Source organism: Bombyx mori, chromosome 17 (assembly GCF_030269925.1).
Source record: "Bombyx mori chromosome 17, ASM3026992v2".
NCBI classification, from domain to species: domain Eukaryota; kingdom Metazoa; phylum Arthropoda; class Insecta; order Lepidoptera; family Bombycidae; genus Bombyx; species Bombyx mori.
The window spans coordinates 12,936,073-12,961,339 of NC_085123.1; the positions used below are offsets into that span (position 1 = coordinate 12,936,073).

A 25,267-nucleotide genomic window follows, 5' to 3' on the forward strand; every position below is an offset into this window, starting at 1 on the left:
AGTCAACAACAAGGAGCTTGAACAATGAGTAATAATCGTAATAGATCGTGAATAGTGTGCCTTCGACCGTGATCCACGACTGCGTAATACAAACCTATAGATATATGTAACTATTTGAGTATGCACGTGCCTAATGCGTGATTATATACATACTTACATTGCGTTCATTTTTATTGGTGGTAGGACCTCTTGTGAGTCCTACCACCCTGCCTATTTCTGCCGTGAAGCAGTAATGCGTTTCGATTTGAAGGGTGGGGCAACCCTAACTATACTTGAGACCTTAAAACTTATATTTCAAGGTGGGTGGCACATTTACGTTGTAGATGGGCTCCAGAAACCGCTTAACACCAGGTGGGCTGTGAGCTCGTCCACCCTTCTAAACAATAAAAAAAAATAAAAAAAGCGTGACATGATTTATTTTCTTTTCTGAACCATCATACCATTATCGATAAAGCTATTTCTAATTCTATTAAAATGGACCCAAGCTATCTTCGCTGAGGGTTGGCCCATTTGCTCAATTTACAAAACCACCAATCAGACAATTTTATTGTAATTGTAAAATAATGTACCCTTAAATTATATCGTAAATATAATGTAATTTTTCTTTCCAGGTCTTTGCCCATCCTCGGCTTCACCCATCTTCAACCGGCGCAACTGACAACGGTCGGTAAAAGAGCATCGCTGTGGCTCAACGACTTGCTAATGGATGAACGCGCTTTGTCTCGCGCTAAAGACGACCTCCGGTTCAGGGGCGTGAAGGGTACCACGGGCACTCAGGCTTCCTTCCTCCAGCTCTTCAAAGGAGACGGTGAAAAGGTTCGCGCACTAGACAAAAGAGTTGCGGAACTGGCCGGATTTGATAAGAGATACATCGTGACCGGACAGACGTATTCCAGAAAAGTCGATTTAGAAGTTATTTCCGCATTGTCAGGCCTTGGAGCTACGGTACACAAAATGTGTTCAGACATACGTATTCTCGCCTCTCGTAAAGAGCTTGAGGAGCCTTTTGAAGTGTCCCAAATTGGTTCTAGTGCCATGCCTTACAAGAGGAACCCAATGCGTTCAGAACGTTGCTGCGCTCTAGCCCGTCATCTAATTACTTTACACGCTAACGCAGCTAATACTCATGCCGTCCAATGGTTAGAACGAACCCTAGACGACTCTGCCAATCGTCGCATTACCCTCGCCGAGGCTTTCCTTACCGCTGACGCTACTCTACTGACACTATTAAATATTTGCCAAGGCCTGGTGGTGTATCCGAAAGTGATCGCGCGTCATATCGCTCAAGAACTACCTTTCATGGCGACGGAAAATATAATAATGGCTATGGTCCAAGCGGGAGGTGACCGTCAAGTGTGCCACGAAAAGATTAGGGTGCTCTCCCATGAAGCAGGGGCTCAAGTGAAGCAACACGGCAGAGATAATGATTTGATTGAACGCGTTAAGAAAGACGGCTATTTCGCCCCAATTATATCCCAGTTGGACAAGATATTGGACGCTTCGACGTTCATTGGTAGAGCTCCAGAACAAGTGGACGAGTTTTTGGATGAAGAAGTCGATCCCATTATCGCTAAATACGCAGATTCCCTTATAAATGTTGACAAGCCAGTGGCACTAAACATTTAATGTTGATTTGACCAGAGCAGCTACTTACTGCTTTTTTAATAATTGTGAATGTTTATTTAATTTAATTCAATGTAAAATTTGACTTAATGTATGTTAAAATCCTATTAATTAATGATGTTGTCGAATAAAACAATCAATTTAATAAATTCATATATTTACAATTACAGCATATTATTATTTCTATATTAATTTTTAAGGTAAAAAAATATGACTTCATAATATACAACGTAATGAAATTACGATATTAACTAGATAATTTTAAATAGTAACTAATTCAAAACCAATGAGTACAATAAATATGGCAAGGCGATAGCTGAAAAATATATGAAAATGTAATAAATAAAAATGAAACAACATTAACAAAGTCATAAATAAAATAAGCATCTTAAAAACGAAAGAGAGAGAACATGTTCTTGAGAAATTCAATATGTGATCACATTATTATCACATCACGATGGCACAACGAGTCATACACGATGGTTGTAGGTTCACAAAGCGTTTGTTAGAAGCGTATCGCCTTGACATGCCGGGCCTTGGCTGGGCCAGTTACAAGCTCCAATACTTGGGTCAAAACTGAGCTGAATCGGGCAATTGAAAACGTGTAGAGTGAACCGCTGCTTAGTGCAGTCCCATCTGCAAGCGTAGAATTTGTTACATTGCTTAGGATGACGGAAAAGTCCAGCTCTTTGACAATCGACGGATCCTTGTAACGTTTCGTCTCGGCTTCGCCAACCACCAGGGCCGTAACGATCGAAAGCTTGAGAATCGATTCCAGAAACAGCTTCTGATTCTGTATACGAAGCTGACGGTGCTACTTCCTGGTTTAACAGCACAGTTTTGTATGTCGGAGCAACAGTCACAGCTTTCACTCTGGACCTTGTTCTATATTTCTCTGTCGTTGAAGCAATCGGAGTGCTCGATACGAATCTCTCTGTATAAACTTCTTTCTTAGGCGTCACGTTCACTTCCTGATTCTCATACCCTTGATAATCTTGATAGAACGAATCATCTGGCACGATAATGGGATTAAAAGTAGACGTAACGATCGGGGTTGCAGTTGCTATTGAAGCTTGTATCCTAGAGGATTTTTGCCATTGACTATCACCGATATCACCACGATGAGAATTGTCGTAATTATCGTAGTTTTGTTCTACGGAATTCGGCCTCTTGCCTTTCAGAATTAAGACGGGCGATTGACAACTGCATACAGCTCCAAGCTTGCGAACCAAAAGGGGGTTGAAGTCGTTGATTTTGGTAACAACAGCCACCTTCGGCTTAGTTCGACGAACTGGCACAGGAGACGGAGTAACTTCAAATAAGCCTTGTTCGATGGGAGCATACGCCGTTGTAACCGCTTTGGGCGTCACTGTGTAAGCATCACTACTAGATACAATTGTTGGAGCCGCTGTAGTGTATGCGACTGATGAAACTAGCCCAGCATCAGGACCAACAGTACCAAATCCTAGCAAGTGAGATTTTGCCGTTTCGACAACAATGTTTTGTTTTCTCTTGGGCGTCGCTGTTGAAATTACTAATGAATCTTCGTTATACTGGTTGTTATTGATCGTTTCTGAAGCCGATTCAGCGCCATTGTATTCAAAATGTTTGAAGTTCAATTCAGAGCTTTCAACTTCTGAAGGAGGCAGATATTCTGGTGCCTGATATTCAGTTGTTGACTGAATGCGTTTGTAAGGTCTCTGAGTCCTTACAATCGGTCTCACAGTAGAGGAAACTGCAATAGGTGCTGCGGTTGTGTAAGTTACTGGAGAAATTAATCCGGCATCGGGTCCTACAGTTCCGAAACCGAGCAAATTAGATTTAGCTGTTTCTACAACAATGTTCTGTTTTCTTTGTATTGGCGATGCGTTTTGTATTTTTACTGCAGGTCCTTTAGGTACGGAATAATCCTGATATGTATTGTAGTTTGTTCCTGTAGCATCGACTTTGTTGAATCCGTAGCTTTCGAAATTAACAATTTCTGCCTGTTTTGTTTCAATAGGGGGCAAGTATTCCGCTGCATTGTAGGTTGTTGTGGATTGAGCATAATTGTATTCTGGAGTAGTCGATTTCACATAACTTCTCTCAGTGCTGGACGGTGGAAGGTATGAATTATCTACAATAGGTGTCAAATAATCTCTAGTTGTCGATATAGTGGAGTACGTACGAGGCTTATAAGTTGTTGTTATCACCGGAGCGACGGTCGATACTACTGGAGGCAAGTACTCTTCAGCTTTGTATTCTACTTGAATTTCGGGGCTGTCATAAGTTGCTTGCTTGTAATTAGTCGTGACTTTAGTACCAGGGAACGCCGAGAAATGTATGGATTCAACATTTTTCTGTGCTTGAGCAATTGATGAGACAGTTTTCTGGATATCATATTGTTCAGCGTACTCCGCGGGCTTATAGTCGTATTCGTCTCGTGCCTCTTGGTAAACTGTGTTTTGTTTTGTAACCGGATTTGAAATTTTTGAGATAGAATGCTGTTGGTATTCAGTATTTGGAGGAATGTATTCACGGGTTCTGTAAGTTTCGACTTTCTTTGGTGTGTCGTAAGTAGCATAATGATTTTCATATACTAAAGTTGAGGGCGTGGTTGAAACGAAAACTACATCCTTATCAGATTGGTATTCGTCATTTGTACTTGACAAATGGAACGACTGTTGTGATACTAAACTGGCATCGGAATATAATTGCGCTTTGTTAGATGTTTCGATGTTGCGTTGGATTTCAGGTTGACCGGATGAGAAACCTTCCGAGTTAATTCGTGAGTTTTGTTGAACAAAAGAATTTTGGGTTTCATATCGTACTGGCTGACTCAGAACATGGTTCACTTGATGTTGTTCGACGATCGGTGTATAAGTTTGCGCAAAAACAGTTGGAGTGGGCCTTACAAAAGTAACAGGGGTGGCTTTTGGTGTATATTTCAGGAACGGATTCTCATAGGTCGTCACATCTGATTGTTTGATGGTATACTTTATCGTTGGGGCTGGCGTTGAAGAGACTTCTACGATTTCTTGTGGTTCGACTTTCTGAATTAACTGATGTCTGTATGTTTGCGGCCTATAAGTAGACACAGCTGGTGCTGGGGTAGAATACGTAACAATTGGTTTGGCATCTTCGAATGCAATGGCTGGTTTATCATAATTGTAACCTGATTCTGAGTTGTCCGAGTATGTGTGTATCTGACTATGATCTACTTGGTGCAGAGTTTGTTGACTTGAAACTTGTGGCTGGTATGTAGATACCACTGGAGCCACCGCCAGAGTTGGTTGCGGTGTTGTGTAAACGATTTTCGGGGCGTTATAAACAACGGTTTCGTAATCAACTGACCCAGTGTTGATTGATGGAGTGTACGCTTGGCTGCTTTCCAATTTATGGATAGTTTGATGACTGAATGATGTACTAGGTTTATTGGTATATTTGAGAATAGGGTTTTCAAACACGGTCACGGGAGCTTTGTATGTAATTTGTGCTACGGGCTGTGGAGTCGACGAAACTGGTACAGAGTAGCCCTCCACTCTATGAATTATTTGTTGGCTATGACTTTGTGGTCTATATGTGGAAACAACAGGTGCTGGCGTAGAATATTGTACATCTCCAAAATGAATAGAAGGTTGCTCATAATTAAAAGTATTGGTGTTATCAGAGTAAGTATTAGAGGAAGATTTCTGTGAATAAACGTTTAGTCTATCTGTATCGACTTTGTGTAATGTTTGATGACTGTACACTTGAGGCTGATAAGTTGAGACCACAGGCTGCACTGCAATCGTCGGTTGCACTGTAGAGTACTGCACTATTTGTGGTTGTTGATACTCTATATTGGTTTCTACCGAAGGAACGAACTTGTCGGCTTCAACTTTATGAAGAGTTTTATGGCTGAACGATAGAGGTCTATAAGTTGTGGAAGGGAAAGCAGCGACAGGAGCTCCTGTTGTGTACGCTATCAACTTTTTAAATGGTTCTTCGCTTACTGGTCTTGCCGTAGAATACTCGAATCCAACAGATTCTATATTATGAACTGTTTGCTGACTATTTCCAAATCCCTCAGATTGAGACACCGAAACGGCTTCAGGCGATGCAGTTGTAAAACTTAAGCCGTCTTCGAATTTGATACTTGGTTTTGAGTAATCGTAACCTGAAGATGATTTAATGGAACCGCTGTTCCTAGTTCCGGATGCTTGTTGAGCGTTAACGTTCTGATAGGTAAATCCTTGATTATGCTCATTGATTTGGAAGCCAGAAGCAACTTGTTTCAAAGGAATAACTGTGGGCTGGACGTATGTAACAGCCGGTTGAGAATAACCAAATATCTGCTTAATACTGGTTCTAGGTGGTTCGGGTATGAATGTCGTTTTGTATGTAGACACAATCGGTAAAGACGTAGTCACCTCAATTGGCGTGGTCGTTGTTGGAACTCCCGAAGAAGTCGGGTTTGTCACAAAGCTGTATCCATCCAAATTATTGCCATCAGTACCTACGTGATTAATGGAAACAGCAGGTTGGGATACTTGTAAAATATGATTGGGGTGTAAGGTTTGATGAGCAAATGAATTTTGGGCGTTAATTCCTTGATAGTTACTCTGATCGTTGTAAATAGCATCAACTAATGTTGTCTTGCCAACTAGCCCGACGTTCACAGCTCCTGCGGTTAAAGTGTGGGACGCTCCAGTCCTGGCTCTGGAGTCACTCAAGTAATTTCCAGCATTAGCTTGACTGTAGCTTCCATGGTAAACAGAACTAGCCTTGGCTCCTGGACTATCTCCAACTTGACCATCGGCTCTGTAAATCCCCGCAACATATTTACCGGAATTCTCATTATCGTACAATCCAGAATAGTCAGCATTATATGAACCTGAATGATCTACTTTGTATTTTCCGCCAATTTTCGAGTAGTCCACATTATAGCCAGTTCCAGTGCCGTAAAAACCGGCCTCATATCCGGCATTCGCAGACCCTCCTGAATTATATTTGCCGCTGGATTGAACATAATCTCCAGAATTATCATGCACGTATTGCCCACTTAAATCGGCTTCATTAGAAGTCCTAGTGTTGATAGTTTCTTCATAAGTTCCTTTGTAACCACTTTGACTGTTTTTACCATCCACACTGGAGGTTGAGTACTGTGTGACATCGAGGTATGCAGAGTCATCATGAACGTAAGGAGCGACAGGCGAACCTACGTGCCTGTAAGGCTCAGCGTAGTCTCCAGAAGGGTCATGAACGTAAGCACCCGATTCATAAGCACCGCCCTGGTATGTACTACTTTTTCCAGCAGTAAATGAAGTTGAATAACCTTCCTGGTTAGTAAATCCTGTTTGTGCCGCGTTTAATGCTGTCGCGCCTTGTTGGTATTTGGCACCAAAACTTTGAGCACGATTCACAGATTTGGCTTTAGTTGGAAGTCTGTAATCGTCCAATATGAGGGAGCCGCTAGTATATTTGCCTTCATCGGTGTATGTAGACGGGTTGACTAGACCTACATTCACCGAGTTACCTATGGACGCATCACCGGTTGCATATAACAATCCATTCTTATTTTGAGTTGCGCTATCTCCCGTTTGGTATGAAGAGTCTGAAGCGGCTTTTGCGGCAGCATATTCCTGAGAAGCGATGAAGTTAGAGTCCAAAGCGTCAGCCTTGGTGAGGAAGCCATCTTGGATGCCAACTAGATTGTTAAGAGACGCTCCGGAGATGAGGCTCTGATGAGCAGCGATGTTAACGGCGTCCGCTGTTTGACCTTGGAAGCCGGCAGCTCCTGAAATACATATTAAATAGCTCTGACTTAAACTGTATTAGTATTACCATGTAAGAAATAATAACTGAAATAAAGTAAACAAACATTTCTTTACCATGAGTATTTAAATAATAAATAAACAAATAAATATTTTACTAATAATCACGCCACGTTAACTGGTCCCGTGTTAAGTTCGTAAAGAACTTATATTACAGGTACCAGATAACGGAAATAAATGTAAGATTTTTTATTATACACATACTTAAATTTAATATACATCCATAACCCTGGAAAAGACATTTTATATTTATCATACAAATATCTTCCCTTGGCGGGATTCGAACCCGCGACCCCCTTGTCACTTACTTGTGACACTTGTGACCATGTCACTTACCACTACATCAGACGGCCGTTCTATCCTAGACGTTATCTAGATGTTTATCCTTACCATATTAAATAAAAGTGTATAATATATTTGTATAATGTATTATAATATAAAGTAAGTATATGTATGTGTTTGTATATATGTGTGTGTGTATGTGTATATATTGTTTCGTATCTTGTAATAGGTATGTATATATTATTAGTAATGTTTACTGTATGCAGTAGGTTTGTGTTCCTAATTCTTCTTTCCTTCTGCGGGCCTACTGGAAGAGATTTCAACATGAAATAAGTAGTGCCCATGTACTCTGTATCCTTATTGTCGTGTTTCTTCTGACGGCTGTGTGTACAAAATATATTAAATAAATAAAATAAATGAATTGAAACATTAATTACCTGTGAGAATAGCCGCAGAAAAACCGTGTGCTTCCGCTTCGTATCTAGCGATGTTACCGCAGGCCGGCACCAGCCACGGCCAGTCGCACTTCAGTTTGTCGGCGTCGAACCCGAGACCGAAGGGACAACGGAACTCGTACGCGGTCAACGGAGCTTTCCCGTGATCCAGACACGCGAAGAACCAACGACAGTTCTCAGGATCAGCGTAATAGCCTAAAGGAAAACCGTAAGTAAACTTGGGCGAAATAACTTGAACGAAACAAAGACACCGGTTGTGGTTACCGGAAGCCATCAGACAGACCAGATATCTACAATGTAAATACCGTCACCCACCTTGAGATATGAGTTCTAAGGTCTCAGTATAGTTACAACGGCTGCCCTACCCTTCAAATTGAAACGCATTACTGCTTCACGGCATAGGCAGGGTGGTGGTACGTACCGGACTCACAAGACGTATTTTTTTCCTACCTATACTAATAGCCTTGAGAGGCTATTTCAGCTTCTCCTTGACGTATAGGTGAGCTCATGGGGTCCAAACCGGAAGTGTTGCTAACACTAGCCCTAGCAAAAGCAGTGCTTCCCAAAATCTACCACCGGATCGGAAACGCGGCCCAATGAGAAAATTCGGTGAGAAGCTCAGTGGGCTGTGTTTATGAGTTAATTCACTCGTCGAGCCCTTCGTCGCCAGCGACGGGTTCGACGAGGACGGTGACCAGACGACCTCTTACCACCAGTAAGAAAGCTACTTTGTTCTAAAATGACGTTAGCAATTCGTGACTTTAGCTACTATCCCAGTGACTTGATGGATCAGACTCATATGGACTGATGCGGGGATAGGTACCATATTTTCTTAATAAACACAGAGATACTAGAGTAATCGCTTACATTGTGAGACGTTACGGGTGGCTATCTCAACTCTGGCCATGCCTCAACGCGATACAGACGCCTCAAATTTAAAGAAGTACATACCTTCATGTTCGGGGCAAACAAATCTTGTCTGAGGCACAGGTGCGATCTCCGAGGACCCGGGACAGGCCTGGGAGTGCGGCAAGCTTCCCGGCCACACGCACACTTCGTATCTGGAGTCGAAGGCGAGACCAGCTGGACAGTCAAACTCGAAAACCTGGACATTTTCAATGACATTATTTAATTATTTTTATTTTCATATTTTTTTTTTTTTTTACAATTATTTTTTTATGACTGCCCAATTATGCAACACTGGACAGGTGTGCATGTTGAGCACAGTCCGGCAGGATCCTAACCAGCCTTTAGGTTAAGGTAGTTTTTATGTTAATTTTGAGTTTTTGTTTTATTATTATTATTATTTGACTTTTTGTTTTTTATTATTATTATTGCTTTTGTTTTATTCCAAGATTGTAGTTGTGATTTTTATTTAATTCTGGTATACTATATAAAATGTGAATGAATGTAATATGGATGCAAAATCTGAAGTAAATGAAATAAATAAATAAATGATATAAATGAAAATTTTGTCGTAGGCTGTCTCGCTCGCACAAACGTCGCACAATACACGAACGAACGAGTAAAGAGGCTAAATTATGTACTATCTTTTTTATTTGATTAACAAACAGGTTGGTTAACAAACAATACGATATATTATATTCAAAACAGGTACTACCAATTTCCGCCATAAAGAGGGCTGATGAGTAAAGAATGAACATTAATCGAAATAATTATAATATAATGCTAACATTTTACAAACAAATACATAGATGCTATTATCGAAAAATTATTTAATAAAAACAACAACAAATTCGATTTATTGCAAATTGAAACGAAATAATAATCTTCTATATATATAAAAATGAATTGCTATTCGTAAGTCTCGCTAAAACTCGAGAACGGCTCGACCGATTCGGCTAATTTTGGTCTTGAATTATTTGTGGAAGTCCAGAGAAGGTTTAACACGTTAACAGTCCGGTGTTACGTATGTGGTACACGGTGAGCGGTTCTGCCGAGTTAGTGTACCCTATGAGGTACACGAGCCGATATGTTTCTCTACGGGGCCTAGATCCACGGACTTGTCAAATTAGTTAGTGTCTTCTTTGTGGACTTGTGGCCAACGATCTAATAAATGGAGAAAGTCGAAAACATGTCATATTTTTTTTAAATTCTTAGTATAGCAACACGACATAAAAAAAAACTTAGGAAAAAAAAAAAACACAAATTTTAATTGGTGAACTAAAAGTTCAGAAAAACAAACAACGCAATATTCTTTTTTGCAAATTTTACATTGCGTTGATACCCTTTTGGCTTTGGCCTGTGCATATGGAGCAAGTCGACCTTCATTAAGAAGGTTTTGGCAGCATCCCACGCATCGTCTTCGGATGAATCGAGATTCTTTCTTGGCCAAAAACTCAAAAAAATGTGTTTTTCTCAGCGGCGTAACTTGAACTTGAACGTTTCATGTGCTGCTAGAATGCTTTTCTCTCCTTCTCTCTTTCGGTAAACCTTTTCTCTTTTTATTGACTGTGCCACAGACGTCTGTATTGCGAGAAAGCATAAATTTTGTCAAAGGGTCGCTCGTGTAGTAGTTGTCAGTTATCATGCAGCGACCTTCATCAAGTAAACCTTCTGCCAATGTTACTACTATACTTCCGGAGGTATCCAAACCAAAAACTTGCACATTTTGACCATTGTAAATTTGGTATCCCGAAGTGTTCTGCAGACCATAGTTTATAGATCTTCATGTTATATTTATGTGTTTGAGGGTATGTATTGGCGGAAAAGTAGTCTGCCGCGGAAGTGTACCATCGATATGGTAATAAACTAACCATACATACGTCTACTGGAACACTCATGAGCCTGTGGTACACGTTAAAGGTACCCGGTAATTTAATTCATAAGTCCGTGTACCGCCCGCTGTACACGGGTATATCCGGGGTCAACGACCATATTTTGTTACTTTTAATGCATCAGCCGATAGGTGGACATCTAATAATGGCCAAAAAATATATAATCACACTTGGACATATGGCGTGTTTCGGAACGCTTGTATCGGGACTGTTAACGTGTTAAAAGGTAGATAAATATGAAATGACTCGGAATTAAATAAAAATAACAATGTTATTTTTCCTTTGATGTGTCCCCCGTCGGACGGATTCCTTTTGTTTGTTTAAGTTTATTTTATACAAAAGTTTAGGTCTTTTATTTATCGATTGAGGCACTACGAAATCTGCCGGGTCAGCTAGTTATAAATATAAATGTAATAAATTATGTTGTTATTTATATTCACTCACCGTATATTCCGGTGATAGCTGATCAAACTTGACACATCTGTAAAAGCGAGCGCAAGAACGGGGATGCACGAAGTATCCTTGGCGGGAACATGAGAACTCAGTGCGGGTGTCCTGAAATTAGTTTATTTTTTAAGTGTAATATTTTTTGGCGGGAACGTGAGGAGTGAAGTTGTGTGATTTATTTTATTTTGTCTATTTAGTGTTTACTAGTGATTCCGCAGTAGTCGAAATTCGACTATAATTAATTGAAATTATAAGTTTGAACGTTATTATGGTTCTATTGTCAAAGACTTATTATACTTCTATAATCACAGATTTCGCGAAGACTACACATTAGACATATAAACAATATTAACCAATTCTAAATTTGATCACAGACTAACAGAGCAACAAAAGTTTGACAATAAACAGAGTATTCATATGCGTGTGTGTTTCAAGTACATGGTAGTGTGTGTAACGTTTTTTTTATTGGTTTAATGTATCATTAATGCATAATTTAAACAAATATTAGCATTCGGCACTCCTTCGCTATATTCTTTAAAAGTGTGGGAAATTTCATACTCCTCCGTCCACGCAATTTTCGTAAAAAGAGGTACAAAGTTTTTGCTTCACGTATTAATATATAGATTCAAGTTTAAATGTGTAATAACGGTGGCTTATTAACTGTTTAGTATCTGTGAAAGTGCAGAAATGTGGGAAAATGAAACAAAGCCGCTGAACGTAACTTCTCGAAATCCTCCAAAAAGTCCCCTGAAAAAGCCTTAAGTGTAAGTGATCCCCGCAGGAGCGGGAGGGTTTTGTCCCTCCCGCTATGGGCGGGCCGTCTGACACCGTCGACGGCCAAGCTCCTGCTGAGGTGCCCCGTATTACGGAGGCAGAGCTCCGGGTGGCCGTTGTCAAGATGACTGCGAAAGACACGGCCCCCGGCCCGGACGGAGTCCACGGCCGGGTATTGGCCTTGGCCCTCGGTGCCCTGGGGGACCGGCTCCTTGAGCTATATAATGGCTGCTTGGAGTCGGGACGGTTTCCGTCGCTCTGGCGGACGGGTAGACTTGTGTTGTTGAGGAAGGAGGGGCGCCCGGTGGATACAGCCGCCGGATATCGTCCTATCGTGCTGCTGGACGAGGCGGGAAAATTGCTGGAACGTATTCTGGCTGCCCGCATCGTTCGGCACCTGGTCGGGGTGGGGCCTGACCTGTCGGCGGAGCAGTACGGCTTCCGGGAGGGCCGTTCGACCGTGGATGCAATTCTTCGCGTGCGGTCCCTCTCGGACGAGGCCGTCTCTCGGGGTGGGGTGGCGCTGGCGGTGTCTCTTGACATCGCCAACGCATTTAACACTCTGCCCTGGACCGTGATAGGGGGGGCACTGGAGAGGCATGGAGTGCCCCTCTACCTCCGCCGGCTGGTTGGGTCCTATTTGGGGGCCAGGTCGGTCGTATGTACCGGGTACGGTGGGACCCTTCATCGCTTTCCGGTCGTGCGTGGTGTTCCGCAGGGGTCGGTTCTCGGCCCCCTCTTGTGGAATATCGGGTACGACTGGGTGCTGAGGGGCGCCCTCCTCCCGGGCCTCCGCGTTATTTGTTACGCGGACGACACGTTGGTCGTGGCCCGGGGGGATGATTTTAGGGAGTCTGCCCGTCTCGCCACAGCGGGAGTGGCCCTCGCCGTCGGAAGGATAAGGAGTCTGGGTCTCGACGTGGCGCTCAGTAAATTCGAGGCTCTGTGGTTTCACGGGCCGCGGAGGGCGCCACCAGTTGACACCCACATCGTGGTTGGAGGCGTCCGGATAGGGGTCGGGGTGCAGTTGAAGTACCTCGGCCTCGTGTTGGACAGCCGGTGGGCTTTTCGTGCTCACTTTGCGGAGCTGGTCCCCCGATTGATGGGGACGGCCGGTTCTTTGAGCCGGCTGCTCCCGAATATTGGGGGACCGGATCAGGTTGTGCGCCGCCTCTACGCGGGGGTGGTGCGATCGATGGCCCTGTACGGTGCACCTGTGTGGGCTGAGCCGCGCAACCGGGCCACTATGGCTCGGTTTCTGCGCCGGCCGCAGCGCACCGTTGCCATCAGGGTCATCCGCGGGTATCGCACCGTCTCCTTCGAGGCGGCGTGTGTTTTGGCGGGGACGCCGCCATGGGAGCTGGAGGCGGAGTCGCTCGCTGCCGACTATCGGTGGCGCAGCGAGCTCCGTGCTCGGGGCGTGGCGCGTGTCCCCGAGAGTGAGCTGAGGGCGCGGAAGGCCCATTCTCGGCGGTCCGTGCTCGAGTCGTGGTCGAGGCGATTGGCCAACCCCACGTGGGGGCTACGGACCGTCGAGGCGGTTTACCCGGTCTTTGATGACTGGGTGAATCGTGGCGAAGGACGTCTCACCTTTCGTCTGGTGCAGGTGCTGACCGGGCACGGATGCTTCGGGAAGTACCTGCGCCGGATAGGGGCTGAGCCGACGACGAGGTGTCACCATTGTGGACACGACCTGGACACGGCGGAGCATACGCTCGCTGTCTGCCCCGCTTGGGAGGTGCAGCGCCGTGTCCTGGTCGCAAAGATAGGACCTGACTTGTCGCTGCCTGGCGTCGTGGCGTCGATGCTTGGCAGCGATGAGTCATGGAAGGCTATGCTCGACTTCTGCGAGTGCACCATCTCGCAGAAGGAGGCGGCGGGGCGAGTGAGGGAAAGCTCTCCTCACTACGCAGAAACCCGCCGCCGCCGAGCAGGGGGTCGGGACCGGGGTCGTATCCGTGACCTGGCCCCCTAAGAGCTAGGGGTCCCACCCGTTTTGTGCGGGGAGAGACCCAGACGTAGGGTGGCGTGCTTGCACGCTCACCCGCAATAGGAAGCCGGGTGATGGCAGACCGCGTTCCCCCGACCGCTCTGGGGGAAGGTGTAACGCGGCGCCATCAAAGCGGGCTCTCGGCCCGCTGAACGAGGGAACCGGTGGTCGTTTCGCTGGCGGCCACCGGTCCGGCGTCCGTGGGACGGTGGGATGGATGTAATGTGCTCTGCGTCAACCCTGTCCCGCCGTTTCAATAGCCCCGACTGGGCTCCGGCCCGGTCCGAGGTAGGGCGCCGGTTGTGAGCGGCAGGAGTTTTTAGTGAGGTTCAACTCCCACATACCCCACCTGCCGCGCGGGTGGGGATCCGGCGATTTTCTCCTGTGGAAAAAAAAAAAAAAAAAAAAAAAAAAAAAGTGTAAGTGATCACTATTTTACTGAGATTATCTTTGAACCCATATCATCTCATTTCATTTCTTAATATCATTTTTAATATGAAAAAGTTTTCACTAAAATTAAAATAAGACTTGACTTGGTCTTAGTTACCAGGTCACAAAATCCCTTAAAAATTTTTTTTAAGCTTATTGACTCTCTATGTTTTGTTTTCTTTTTTTTAAAATAACAATCCTTTTTCTGAAGTTTCTCGCAACTCACAGATAGTTTTAAAAGAAACATCGAGCCTGTAATAGTAACGAGAAAAACGCGAGATTAAAACATAAAATCCTATGGCCGTAAAGGCTATTTTTGTTTTGATGCTTAAATTAAAATTTAAAAATAGAAAGTTAAGAAATAGATAATCTAAAATGGCATTTGCAAAATATATAGTGATTGTATTGTGTATATTTCAATTGATTATTTAGTTATTTTAAAGTTTATCCAACGAACGAAATGGATGATAATTGTTTTCATTATTTTAGTTGACTGTCGCCTACTACTTACTATTAAAGTTTCTCGTCGGATCTTGGGTCCCGTTTCCAATCTGGTGGTAGATTCTGCGAAGCACTGCTCTTGCTAGGGCTATTGTTAGCAACACTTCCGGCTTGAGCCCTGTGAGCTCACCTTCACGTCAAGGCGAAGCTGAAATAGCCTCTTAGGCTATCAGCAAAGATAGGAAAAAAAAGAACTCACCTCACGAATGGAGTGTATCACTCCGTCGGAGTCCACGACCTGCGTGATGCGGTAGGGCGAGACTTGTAGGGCTTCGATAGCGCGGTGACCGGGAGCCGACAGTATCTCGTTCTCCAGGGATCTATACGTGAAACATATACAAGAACTTTTTTTTTTATCTTAAATAAAGTTTGTATATGGCTAACCATCATCATAGTCTATCTATATATCGCGGAGTGAAAGAAAGGCTATTTGATTTAAACGACATATTTAACTATACTGAGACCTTATAACTTATATCTCTAGGTGGGTGGCGCATTTACGTTGTAGATTTCTATGGGCTCCAGTAACCACTTAACACCAGGTGGGCTGTGAGCTCGTCCATCCAACTAAGCAATAAAAATAATCGTGATTGTAAACTCTTACCTCAACACGACGGCACGTGGCGCTCGGCTTTGCTGATTCAACACTTTGGACAAGGAAGCCTTCAGTGTTGGCCCGCAAGGCGTCTCAGGATCTCGATCAGCGCGGTGTAGGGCCAGTCCGGCGAGTCCTCGGACGCGGGCGTACTTCCCTTTAACGTCGACCGACGATGCGTCTTCAAACGACATCCAGATTTTGTTTCTGTAAATAATATATAAAGTACATGTAAGATAAAAACGACTAATAATTATAATTTATTTAGTTCTCTCTTAAAGGTAGATTAAATCTCTCTCTCAAATAGAGATTAACCTATTATTATTGTTTGCCTTTGAAAGAGCTGAAATCTGTATTAGGTTCAAAGGCCTGTATTACTGATGAATACATATTATGTTTGTAAGATTGTTAAGTGAATATTGATACATATAGGCTGTTTATGGTGACAAGTGTGATCACAAAACTAAATTGAAAGTTCCGGAGCGAGGTTTTAATATTTACAGTATAACTATGAAGAATTTACGTTAATATAATACGTATTGCGTACATAATATACATTTATCTATATATTAATACGTGAAGCAAAAACTTTGTATCCCTTTTTACAAAAATTGCGCGGACGGAGGAGTATTAAATTTTCCACACTTATAGAGAATATAGAGAAGAAGTGCACAATGCTAATTTTTTTTTTTAAATAATGCATAAAAGATACATTAAATCAATAAAGAAAACATTACACACACTACATACCATGTATTTGACGCAAACACGCATGCATACTATTTATTGTCAAACTTTTGTTCTTGACGTCTGTTGTCAAATTGAGATTAAATATTGTTTGTCTTTGTTAATATTTTTTATAGTGTAGTCTTGGTGAAATTTGTGATTATAGAAGTATAAAATACAATCATACTAGTGTACAAACTGAAAATTCCAATAAATTATAGTCGAATTTCGACTACTGCGGGACCTCTAGTACTTAGTAAACGTTGTTATACCTTCATCGTGGAAATCTTCCGTGAACATGTGTTAAGTAGTCGTGTAAGTAAGTTTGAAGTCGTCGTGGCCTAAAAGATAAGACGTCCGGTGCATTCTTGTTGAAGCGATGCACCGGTGTTCGAATCCCGCAGGCTGGTACCAATTTTTCTAATGAAATACGTACTTAACAAATGTTCACGATTGACTTCCACGGTGAAGGAATAACATCGTATAATAAAAATTAAACCCGCAAAATTATAATTTGCGTAATTACTGGTGGTAGGACCTCTTGTGAGTCTGCACGGGTAGGTACCACCGCCCTGCCTATTTCTGCCGTGAAGCAGTAATGCGTTTCGGTTTGATGGTTGGTGCAGCCGTTGTAACTATACTGAGACCTTAGAATTTATATCTCAAGGTGGGTGGCGCATTTACATTGTAGATGTCTATGGACTCCAGTAACCACTTAACACCAGGTGGGCTGTGAGCTCTTCCACCCATCTAAGCAATAAAAAAAAATAAAAAAAAGTACAAATTTCATAAGAAAAATTGCATCTGCCTGCGGAATTCGAACATCGGCCCAGTCACATGGCTGGATATTATCCGGTCGCCTTATCCTTTAGGCCACGATTACAATTAAAAAATAATAAAAACGCCTTAGGATTAAATTAGCAATTACATATTACAAAATAAAACTAACTTGAAAGCATAAGGCGCCGACAAATCTTGATCTCTTTCCAAAGTCCAGCGTCCTTTCTGAAGCTGCCTGCAGAGCTCAGCCTGGTCTACTTCCTTTGGTTCGTCTTCCTCAGCGGGACTGCCCGGAGTACTGAGAGTCTCATTTACGAGAGTGAACTGACGCACGGTCGCTGGAAGACTGATCACGATCTTGGAGGCCGGTACTCCAAGCCCAACAACGAGGTCTACCACTGAATCCTATTCAAAATAGGAAAAAAGAAAATAGTCAGCAAATCATGCTTCTAAAAAAACTATATTAAAATTCTAACCTTTTTTATCTGATAGTGAATAGGCGTAATTATCTTTTTAAGGGCAAAGCTTTTACTTTTGAAAAAAAAATAGCTCCTGTTATATCCCTTGGAATATTGAATGTAAAATGTTCGATTAACAAATACTAATAATAGTTATAATGGCCCATATTAATTCCGATTTATTATGACTTTCTATAACCTATACATTTTAGTTTTCCAAAACGGAGAACGCACGTTTAAAAATTAAGCTCTTCAAAATCTATTGTACAAGTTTTTTTGAACGGCGAGGCAACCTATACGGCTTTTTGGCGGTTTGGTTTCGAAAAATCACTTGGATTGAATAAACGAGTTAATTTAAATCCCGTCAAATACAGAAAATAAACCAAAAAATTCCAAGGAAATCCTTATATTATGTATCTAAGAAAAATAATAATTAAAAAAGTAATGAAAATTTCAAATGAAGCGATCCACATGTCCACCTGACCTACATGCTGTAGGCGACTAATCAACGGCAAAATTACATTTGCTGTCAGAAGCTCCTCAAATCGACGTTAATGTAAGGTGCGTAGACCTTCGTAGCCGCAATTGGATCGTGCTCTCTAAACCCACTTGATTACCTTCACATGAGGTTCGCCAGTTTATAAATATAACTACTAATCTATATCATTAGTACATACTAATTGAAAATATAAGTAATAATATAAATAATTTGACTGACTCCGTGGTGCAGTGGTTAGCGACCCTGACTGTCGCGCCGAGGGTCATGGGTTCGATTCCCAGATAGAGCAAACGTTGTGTGATGTACAGGTATGTTTGCTCTTTGTCATTGTGTTTGTTATATGTATATATTTAAACATATATAAGTATGTTTGTCAGCCTCTGGTACTTATAACACAGGGAATCCTAAATTGGGGCCGAATGTCCGTTATTGTTTTGTTCTCAATAATATTTTTTTTATTTTATTGCTTAGATAGATGGACGAGCTCACAGCTCACCTACTGTTAAGTGGTTACTGGAGCCCATAGACATCTACAACGTAAAAGCGCCACCCACCTTGAGATATGAGTTCTAAGGTCTCAGGTATAGTTATAACGGCTGCTCCACCCTTCAAACCGAAACGCATTGCTGCTTCACGGCTGAAATAGGCAGGGCGGTGGTACCTACCCGAGCGGACCCACAAGAGGTCCTACCACCAGTAATTACGCAAATTATAATTTTGCGGGTTTCATTTTTATTACACGATGTTATTCCTTCACCGTGGAAGTCAATCGTGAACATTCGTTGAGTACGTATTTCATTAGAAATAATTGGTACCCGCCTGAGATTCGAGTACCGGTGCATCGCTCAACACGAATGCACCGGACGTCTTATCCTTTAGGCCACGACGACGAAAATTGTATTATTATTAATTATAATTAATATAAATTAAATATTTTATTATTAATTATTAAAAAAATTCGTGATGGTTCACAATTTCAATCGTTTTACTACGCGGCCATACGCAATTATTGTTATGCGATACTTAATTCGAAGATAACAGCTTAATACGTTGCGTGTTTTATTGAGACGTTTTTATTAAATAAAATTTACGATACATATAATTCTCGAACTACACTACTTCTAGATCTAATTTTAGGACTAAATTAACATGTCACAATAAAAATGTATCTTATAATACATTGTTGAGTGCCTTGGCTTTTTGCCGCGAGCTATAGTTTTGATCTCAAATGAAGGTTGTTGGGTTTTAACTGCAGGCACTGGCATGTCTTTGAAGCCAAGGTGAATGCCTAGGATTTCGATAGTAAGTAAGTATCTTTATTGATTCTCGTAAATAGAAATATCTATCTGGATTATTATTATGAATGAAGTTACTTTGTATTCATTTCAAAATATTACCACGGTTCTATAAGTATAACTTAATGACAGATACTTTTGAGTAAGTTATATTTTGCTATTATTTCGCTGTTCACTCACCTTTTAGTGAATTTATTTGAACGTAGCCAATAAATGGCGTTAGTTGTAAAATTAAATTGCGCTATCGATATCCGTTCCCAAAACATATACCATAGGAGGAAAATTATATTTAGATATTTTTTTTTCCTACCTAAGCTGATAGCCTTAGGGGCTATTTCAGCGTAACCCTAACGTTTGTAGGTGAGGTCACGGGGCTCAAACCTGATGACGTTGCTAACACGAACCCTAGCAAGAGCCGTGCTTCGCAGAATCTACCACCGGATCGGAAACGCGCCCCACTGAGAAGATCCGGCGAGAAACTCAGTGGGCTGTGTCTGAGAGTTAATTAACACGTCGAGCCCTTCGTCACAAGCGACGGGTTCGACGAGAACGGTGACCGGTGCTTGAAGTACCTAAAAGCACCGTTAGTTGATCAGGAGGAATATTTTGAATACATTCGATTTTGCTATAAAACCGGTGAGGCTTCAGTTAACATAACGCGCTGGACCTATAATGGACAATTACTCGTTCATGGTCCTCCGAGGTCGGTTCGTAAGCCCGTGATTCGTTCACCTTTCGAACCTGGAGCCGGAAGAAACAGGCAAGGTTCCTCAAAACTTCGCGTACGGGGATACAATTGATACAATACACCCTGCCACCTCAAGTGATGCTCTATTCTTTATCTGTCAATAGTTCAGGTCCACTGACGTTGCTTTTAGGTGCCTTAAGCCCCGGTCTACAGGAACTTGGAATCAAGCAGCGACTATCCTCCATCGTTCAGGGTCGAATTCTCCCTTTCTTCGGACATGTGTCACGGCGGAGTGACGACTCTGTTGAACGCCTTGTGGTGCAGAACATGATAGATGGTACTAACCCCGCGCGGAGGATCACCGTAACGATGGACCGACCAAAGGCAGCTCTAAGCGGTCCCGTTAACGAGTACACAAGAAGGGCTGCGTTATGCGAGGAATGGCGACGTCTGGTGAAGCGCACCACCACCCGAAGCGATGACCACGACCGCTCTGCCAAGAGTGCATACGACTGAGAAGAAGCCCCGGTCACCGTAAACTAACCCATAGATACAGCCCACTGAGTTTCTCGCCGGATCTTCTCAGTGGGTCGCGTTTCCGATCCGGTGGTAGGAATCTGTGGAAGCATTGCTCTTGCTAAGGCCAGTGTTAGCAACGCCTCCGGGTTTGAGCCCCGAGAGCTCACCTACACGTTGGGATGCGCTGACATAGCCTCTCACGGCCTTCAGCTTGGATAGGAAGAAATACAATATTTTCTATCAATATTGTAACAGTTCAATGGTTGCGGCTCGACCATTTATAGTTTCACACCTTAGTGATCGGACACCGAAACGAAAACTCGACACCTAATGTAAATTGATACAGTTGAATCTAAAAATAAATAGTTTTTACAATACAATTTTATATCGCAGAATATTATAGTTGATTGACTTGGTGGTGCAGAAGTTAGCGCTCCTACCTTAACGGTTCTTTAGGTACCTCAAGCACCGGTCATTGTTCTCGTCGGACCCGTCACTTGCGACGAAGGGCTCGGCGAGTAAACTAACCCATAGAGACAGCCCACTGAGCTGCTCGCCGGATCTTCTCAGTGGGTCGCGTTCCCGATCCGGTGGTAAATTCTGCGAAGCACTGCACCTGCTAAGGCCAGTGTTAGCAACGCCACCTGGTTTGAGCCCTGAGAGCTCACCTACACGTTAGCGTTACGCTGACAAGCTTAGGTAGGAAAAAAGCTCCTGCCTGTTTCAACTCCCGAATCTTGTTGGGTTCGATACCCACATCCGACAGCCATTGTGTGATGAACAGGTTAGTTTGTTTTTTGTCTGGATGTTTGTTTTCTATATAGTATGTTTATATATAAACGTATATAAGTATTAAGTATTGTCAGTCTCTGGTACCTATAACACAGAAGAAATTGACGCCAAATAAGCGCGCGTGATTTTTTCGCCCTTATTATATAGTTTAAAGCAAATACATTGAATTTGGATGATTCTGTTAATAATCCCTTTGTGCGTTTGATCCTAATAATTATTTGATTGCATTTACACAATGCGCCAGCGCCTCCTAACACCGCAGCGCCGACACCCTGCCCCATAGGTACAACCACCTCACTATGCTTAGTCCGAGTTTTTTAACTTATCCATCGCGTAAAAGTTAACTCAAATTTGTATGGAGTTGGAACAGCTTGCCTGCGTTTGCCGCTAGGGGCGACGTTACTAGTTACTGAAGCCCAAACACATTAAGTAGGTACCGAAGGAGAGAGAGGAGGAAAGGATAGTAAGAGCAGAGATTATTGAACTACACCACTCCATTATCCCGACGGTTCTGTCACGTCGGGTGTAAGAGTGCAGGGGAGTCGTTTAGTGGGTGGGCCCTAAAATACTTGGGCCCGCGATCTGATCTCAATACCTGCAGATCGTTGAGTCTCACATACCCCGCGCGCCCCCTAGGCGCGGGGACTTCGAAGGAGGTTCGGGCCCCGGCCCGAAAAAAAAAAAAGGCGATAACACCTCAACCCAAAAAAAGCGTTTTTGATTTGTGACAGAAGTGACAAAGAAGACGTGCATGCGGACACGACCTATTGTTAAAATTGTTAACATGTCCTTCTTCAAACGTCCATGAGCGACGGTAACCATACACCATCAGGTGGGCCGTATGCTCGGTCGCATTTTTCTTTTTAATTTTTTATTATTAGTTTTGATGTGCGTTGAGCTCACAGCCCACCTGGCGTCAAATGGTTACTGGAGCCCAAAGACATCTACAACTTAAATGCGCCACCCACCTTGCGATATAAGTTCTAAGGTCTCAGTATAGTCTCAATAGTCGTTGATCGAAGCTCAGTAGCACACAAGGCCAATAAAAAAAAATGCTCAAGCGTAACATAAGATATTTGTCAATATTTAATAGAACTGGTTCGAGTGGTTCACTAAATACCTCTCAATTAAAATCAGAATAAACCGTACATTATTTTACGACTGGGTTACTACCTCGAAGGGAAATCGATCAATTATGATATTAACATGCTTACGAAATTTATTAAGACTCGTTTTATTGATATTAAAAATATCTTAAAGCTATTGCTAAAAAAATTTTGCTGTTTGACGAGAATCAAAGTTACCCTACCTTAGATTGTTTAATAATATTTTATTGAATCATTTTTAGTATTTCGGGCCAAAGTTCGAATTGTTCAAAGTATCATGTCAATTCAACCCCATTCGGTCAAGCAATGGACGCAGACAATATCACAAATAAAAAAAAAATGTGTGCGTGTACTAGTGTACACACGTAAGAAGTGAAACTTCTTTATGGCCTTATTTTTCGAAAAATGATCTACATGCAACTTTCTAGAAATTGGTTAAATAAAGTTAAATTAGATAAAGTTTAAACAAAAGGATTTTATTATCATAGACATGAATACAAAAAAGATGGCGCGTAACGGAAAAATGTGACGCGTAACCGAAAAATGTGACGGTAAATTTTTTTCCAACGCCGATAAAGAAGTTTCACTTCAAAAATTTTGAAGTTATCATACTGACGGCGCTACTTTTACCGGTGGTAGGACCTCTTGTGAGTCCGAACAGGTACCACCACCCTGCCTATTTCTACCGTGAATGCGTTTCGGTTTGACGGGTGGAGCAGCCGTTGTAACTAAACTGAGACCTTAGAACTCATATCTCAAGGTAGGTGGTGGCATTTACGTTGTAGATGTATATAGGCTCCGGTAACCACTTAACACCAGATGAGCCATGAGCTCGTCCACAAAACTAAGCAATAAAAAGTAAAGAAAAATAATCTAAGACTATATCATTTAAATACTCACTGTATTCATCATATCCCATAATCCGCTTAAACGACTGGGATGGTATGTCATCTTCTTCACGAGCCCCAAAGCGTGGGTCTGAACCATTAGCAAGTCCACCTTCTTCACCAAACTCCTCAGGTCGTAATACTTGGCCAGTAGTTCCGGATGAGCGGGCAGGGCCAAGAATAGGGGTCCGCCTCCCGAACTAGTGATGGCTGAACGGGCTTCCTCAACACTTTCCAACACTTTAGTGCGGTTGAGAGATCTGTGGGTATTGTGGATCTCTAGACCTTGGACGTTCTTCAATTTTAGGATGGCGCGAAGATCCTGTGGAAGAAAGAAAGCCTTGCGTTAGAATGAGGGTTTCCGAAAATTGGTGGATGAAGGCTCCTTTCAATATTTCGTTTAAGCTATATTTTATCTACGTTTTTATTTATTTATTTTTATTTTATTTAGTTATTCTCAATTGGGACATTGCCTAAAATATATTAACCATTATTTAAACTATTACAACCAATTTTATTTTAATTAGTACACTTATATCAAGTTCTTGATGGAGGTAAGTTTATACAAATAAACGAGATTGTAGCATTCATAATATACTGTACCGTTTATCTCAATCAAGAGAAGTAACTATAAGCTATAATACTTTATTTGGTGATATATGGTTACTGGAACACATAGAACTATTTACTAGGCAATTCAACACAATATTCCACATATTAATTATACTATATTTTTTTAAATGAAACATTTCACATTACACACTCTGTATTTCATGTAATTTTATTTCCCTTGGGCTAACCCTAATGAACAAGTTAAATAATTAGTAAATTGCTTTCATATATCCATTCTACTTGGACATTTAAGTTCACGTTGTCGGCTAAGCCGCAATAAATTATTGTTAAAGTAACTTAAATGTGTTTAATAAATACACATCACAGTAATGAGGTCGCCGTAGTAAGTCTGTAGTAAGATTGGACGAAGATAAATTAAGGTTTTGAATTTATTTATTTTTAATGATTGTTTGTATTGAAAGAGTATTTTATTCATTTATGTTATCTCATAATTCCTGAACGGAACCACGTCCTTGCTAATGTGGGTCGTTTTGGAAATGAGTCTATAAGTTACTTAAGCGCATTCAATTGTCATAATATAACAATAAATATATATTTCGGAGGTCTACTTTATTTACATAGGTACATTACATGCTACCCTATTATACCTTCGTGTTAAATCCATTCGAGAACGCGATTTTCTGTAGTGCGAGCTTTTCATTTATTTATTTATTTATTACACTTCATGTAAAATTTACATTGGCGGAAATAATGTTTTTTTTTTTTTTTTCCACATGAGAAAATCGCCCGATCCCCACCCGCGCGGCAGGTGGGGTATGTGGGAGTTGAACCTCACTAAAAACTCCTGCCGCTCACAATCGGCGCCCTACCTCGGACCGGGCCGGAGCCCAGTCGGGGCTATTGAAACGGCGGGACAGGGTTGACGCAGAGCACATTACATCCATCCCACCGTCCCACGGACGCCGGACCGGTGGCCGCCAGCGACACGACCACCGGTTCCCTCGTTCAGCGGGCCGAGAGCCCGCTTTGATGGCGCCGCGTTACACCTTCCCCCAGAGCGGTCGGGGGAACGCGGTCTACCATCACCCGGCTTCCTATTGCGGGTGAGCGTGCAGAGCACGCCACCCCACGTCTGGGTCCCTCCCCGCACAAAACGGGTGGGACCCCTAGCTCTTAGGGGGCCAGGTCACGGATACGACCCCGGTCCCGACCCCCTGCTCGGCGGCGGCGGGTTTCTGCGTAGTGAGGAGAGCTT

The 25,267-nt window shown here is 42.4% G+C and overlaps 2 protein-coding genes across 2 annotated transcripts in view; one reads left to right on the forward strand and one right to left on the reverse strand.

Annotated features, from left to right (window-relative positions):
- LOC101737927 (adenylosuccinate lyase) overlaps positions 1-1,790 on the forward strand; it is a 63,805-nt gene extending 62,015 nt beyond the window's left edge. The window contains exon 3 of the mRNA XM_004932506.5: positions 612-1,790. Within this exon, the coding sequence (XP_004932563.3) occupies positions 612-1,626 (1,015 nt within the window). The 3' untranslated portion in view covers positions 1,627-1,790. The remainder of the gene's footprint in view (positions 1-611) is intronic.
- The window catches only part of LOC101746073 (uncharacterized), a 50,794-nt gene continuing 27,290 nt past the window's right edge, over positions 1,764-25,267 (reverse strand). Inside the window, exons 2-9 of the mRNA XM_012695787.4 lie at positions 23,453-23,761; positions 17,365-17,600; positions 15,699-15,896; positions 15,294-15,414; positions 11,398-11,508; positions 9,107-9,260; positions 8,138-8,350; positions 1,764-7,381 (exon numbers count right to left, since the gene is read on the reverse strand). Coding sequence (XP_012551241.2) covers positions 2,115-7,381; positions 8,138-8,350; positions 9,107-9,260; positions 11,398-11,508; positions 15,294-15,414; positions 15,699-15,896; positions 17,365-17,600; positions 23,453-23,761 — 6,609 coding nt within the window. The 3' untranslated portion in view covers positions 1,764-2,114. The remainder of the gene's footprint in view (positions 7,382-8,137; positions 8,351-9,106; positions 9,261-11,397; positions 11,509-15,293; positions 15,415-15,698; positions 15,897-17,364; positions 17,601-23,452; positions 23,762-25,267) is intronic.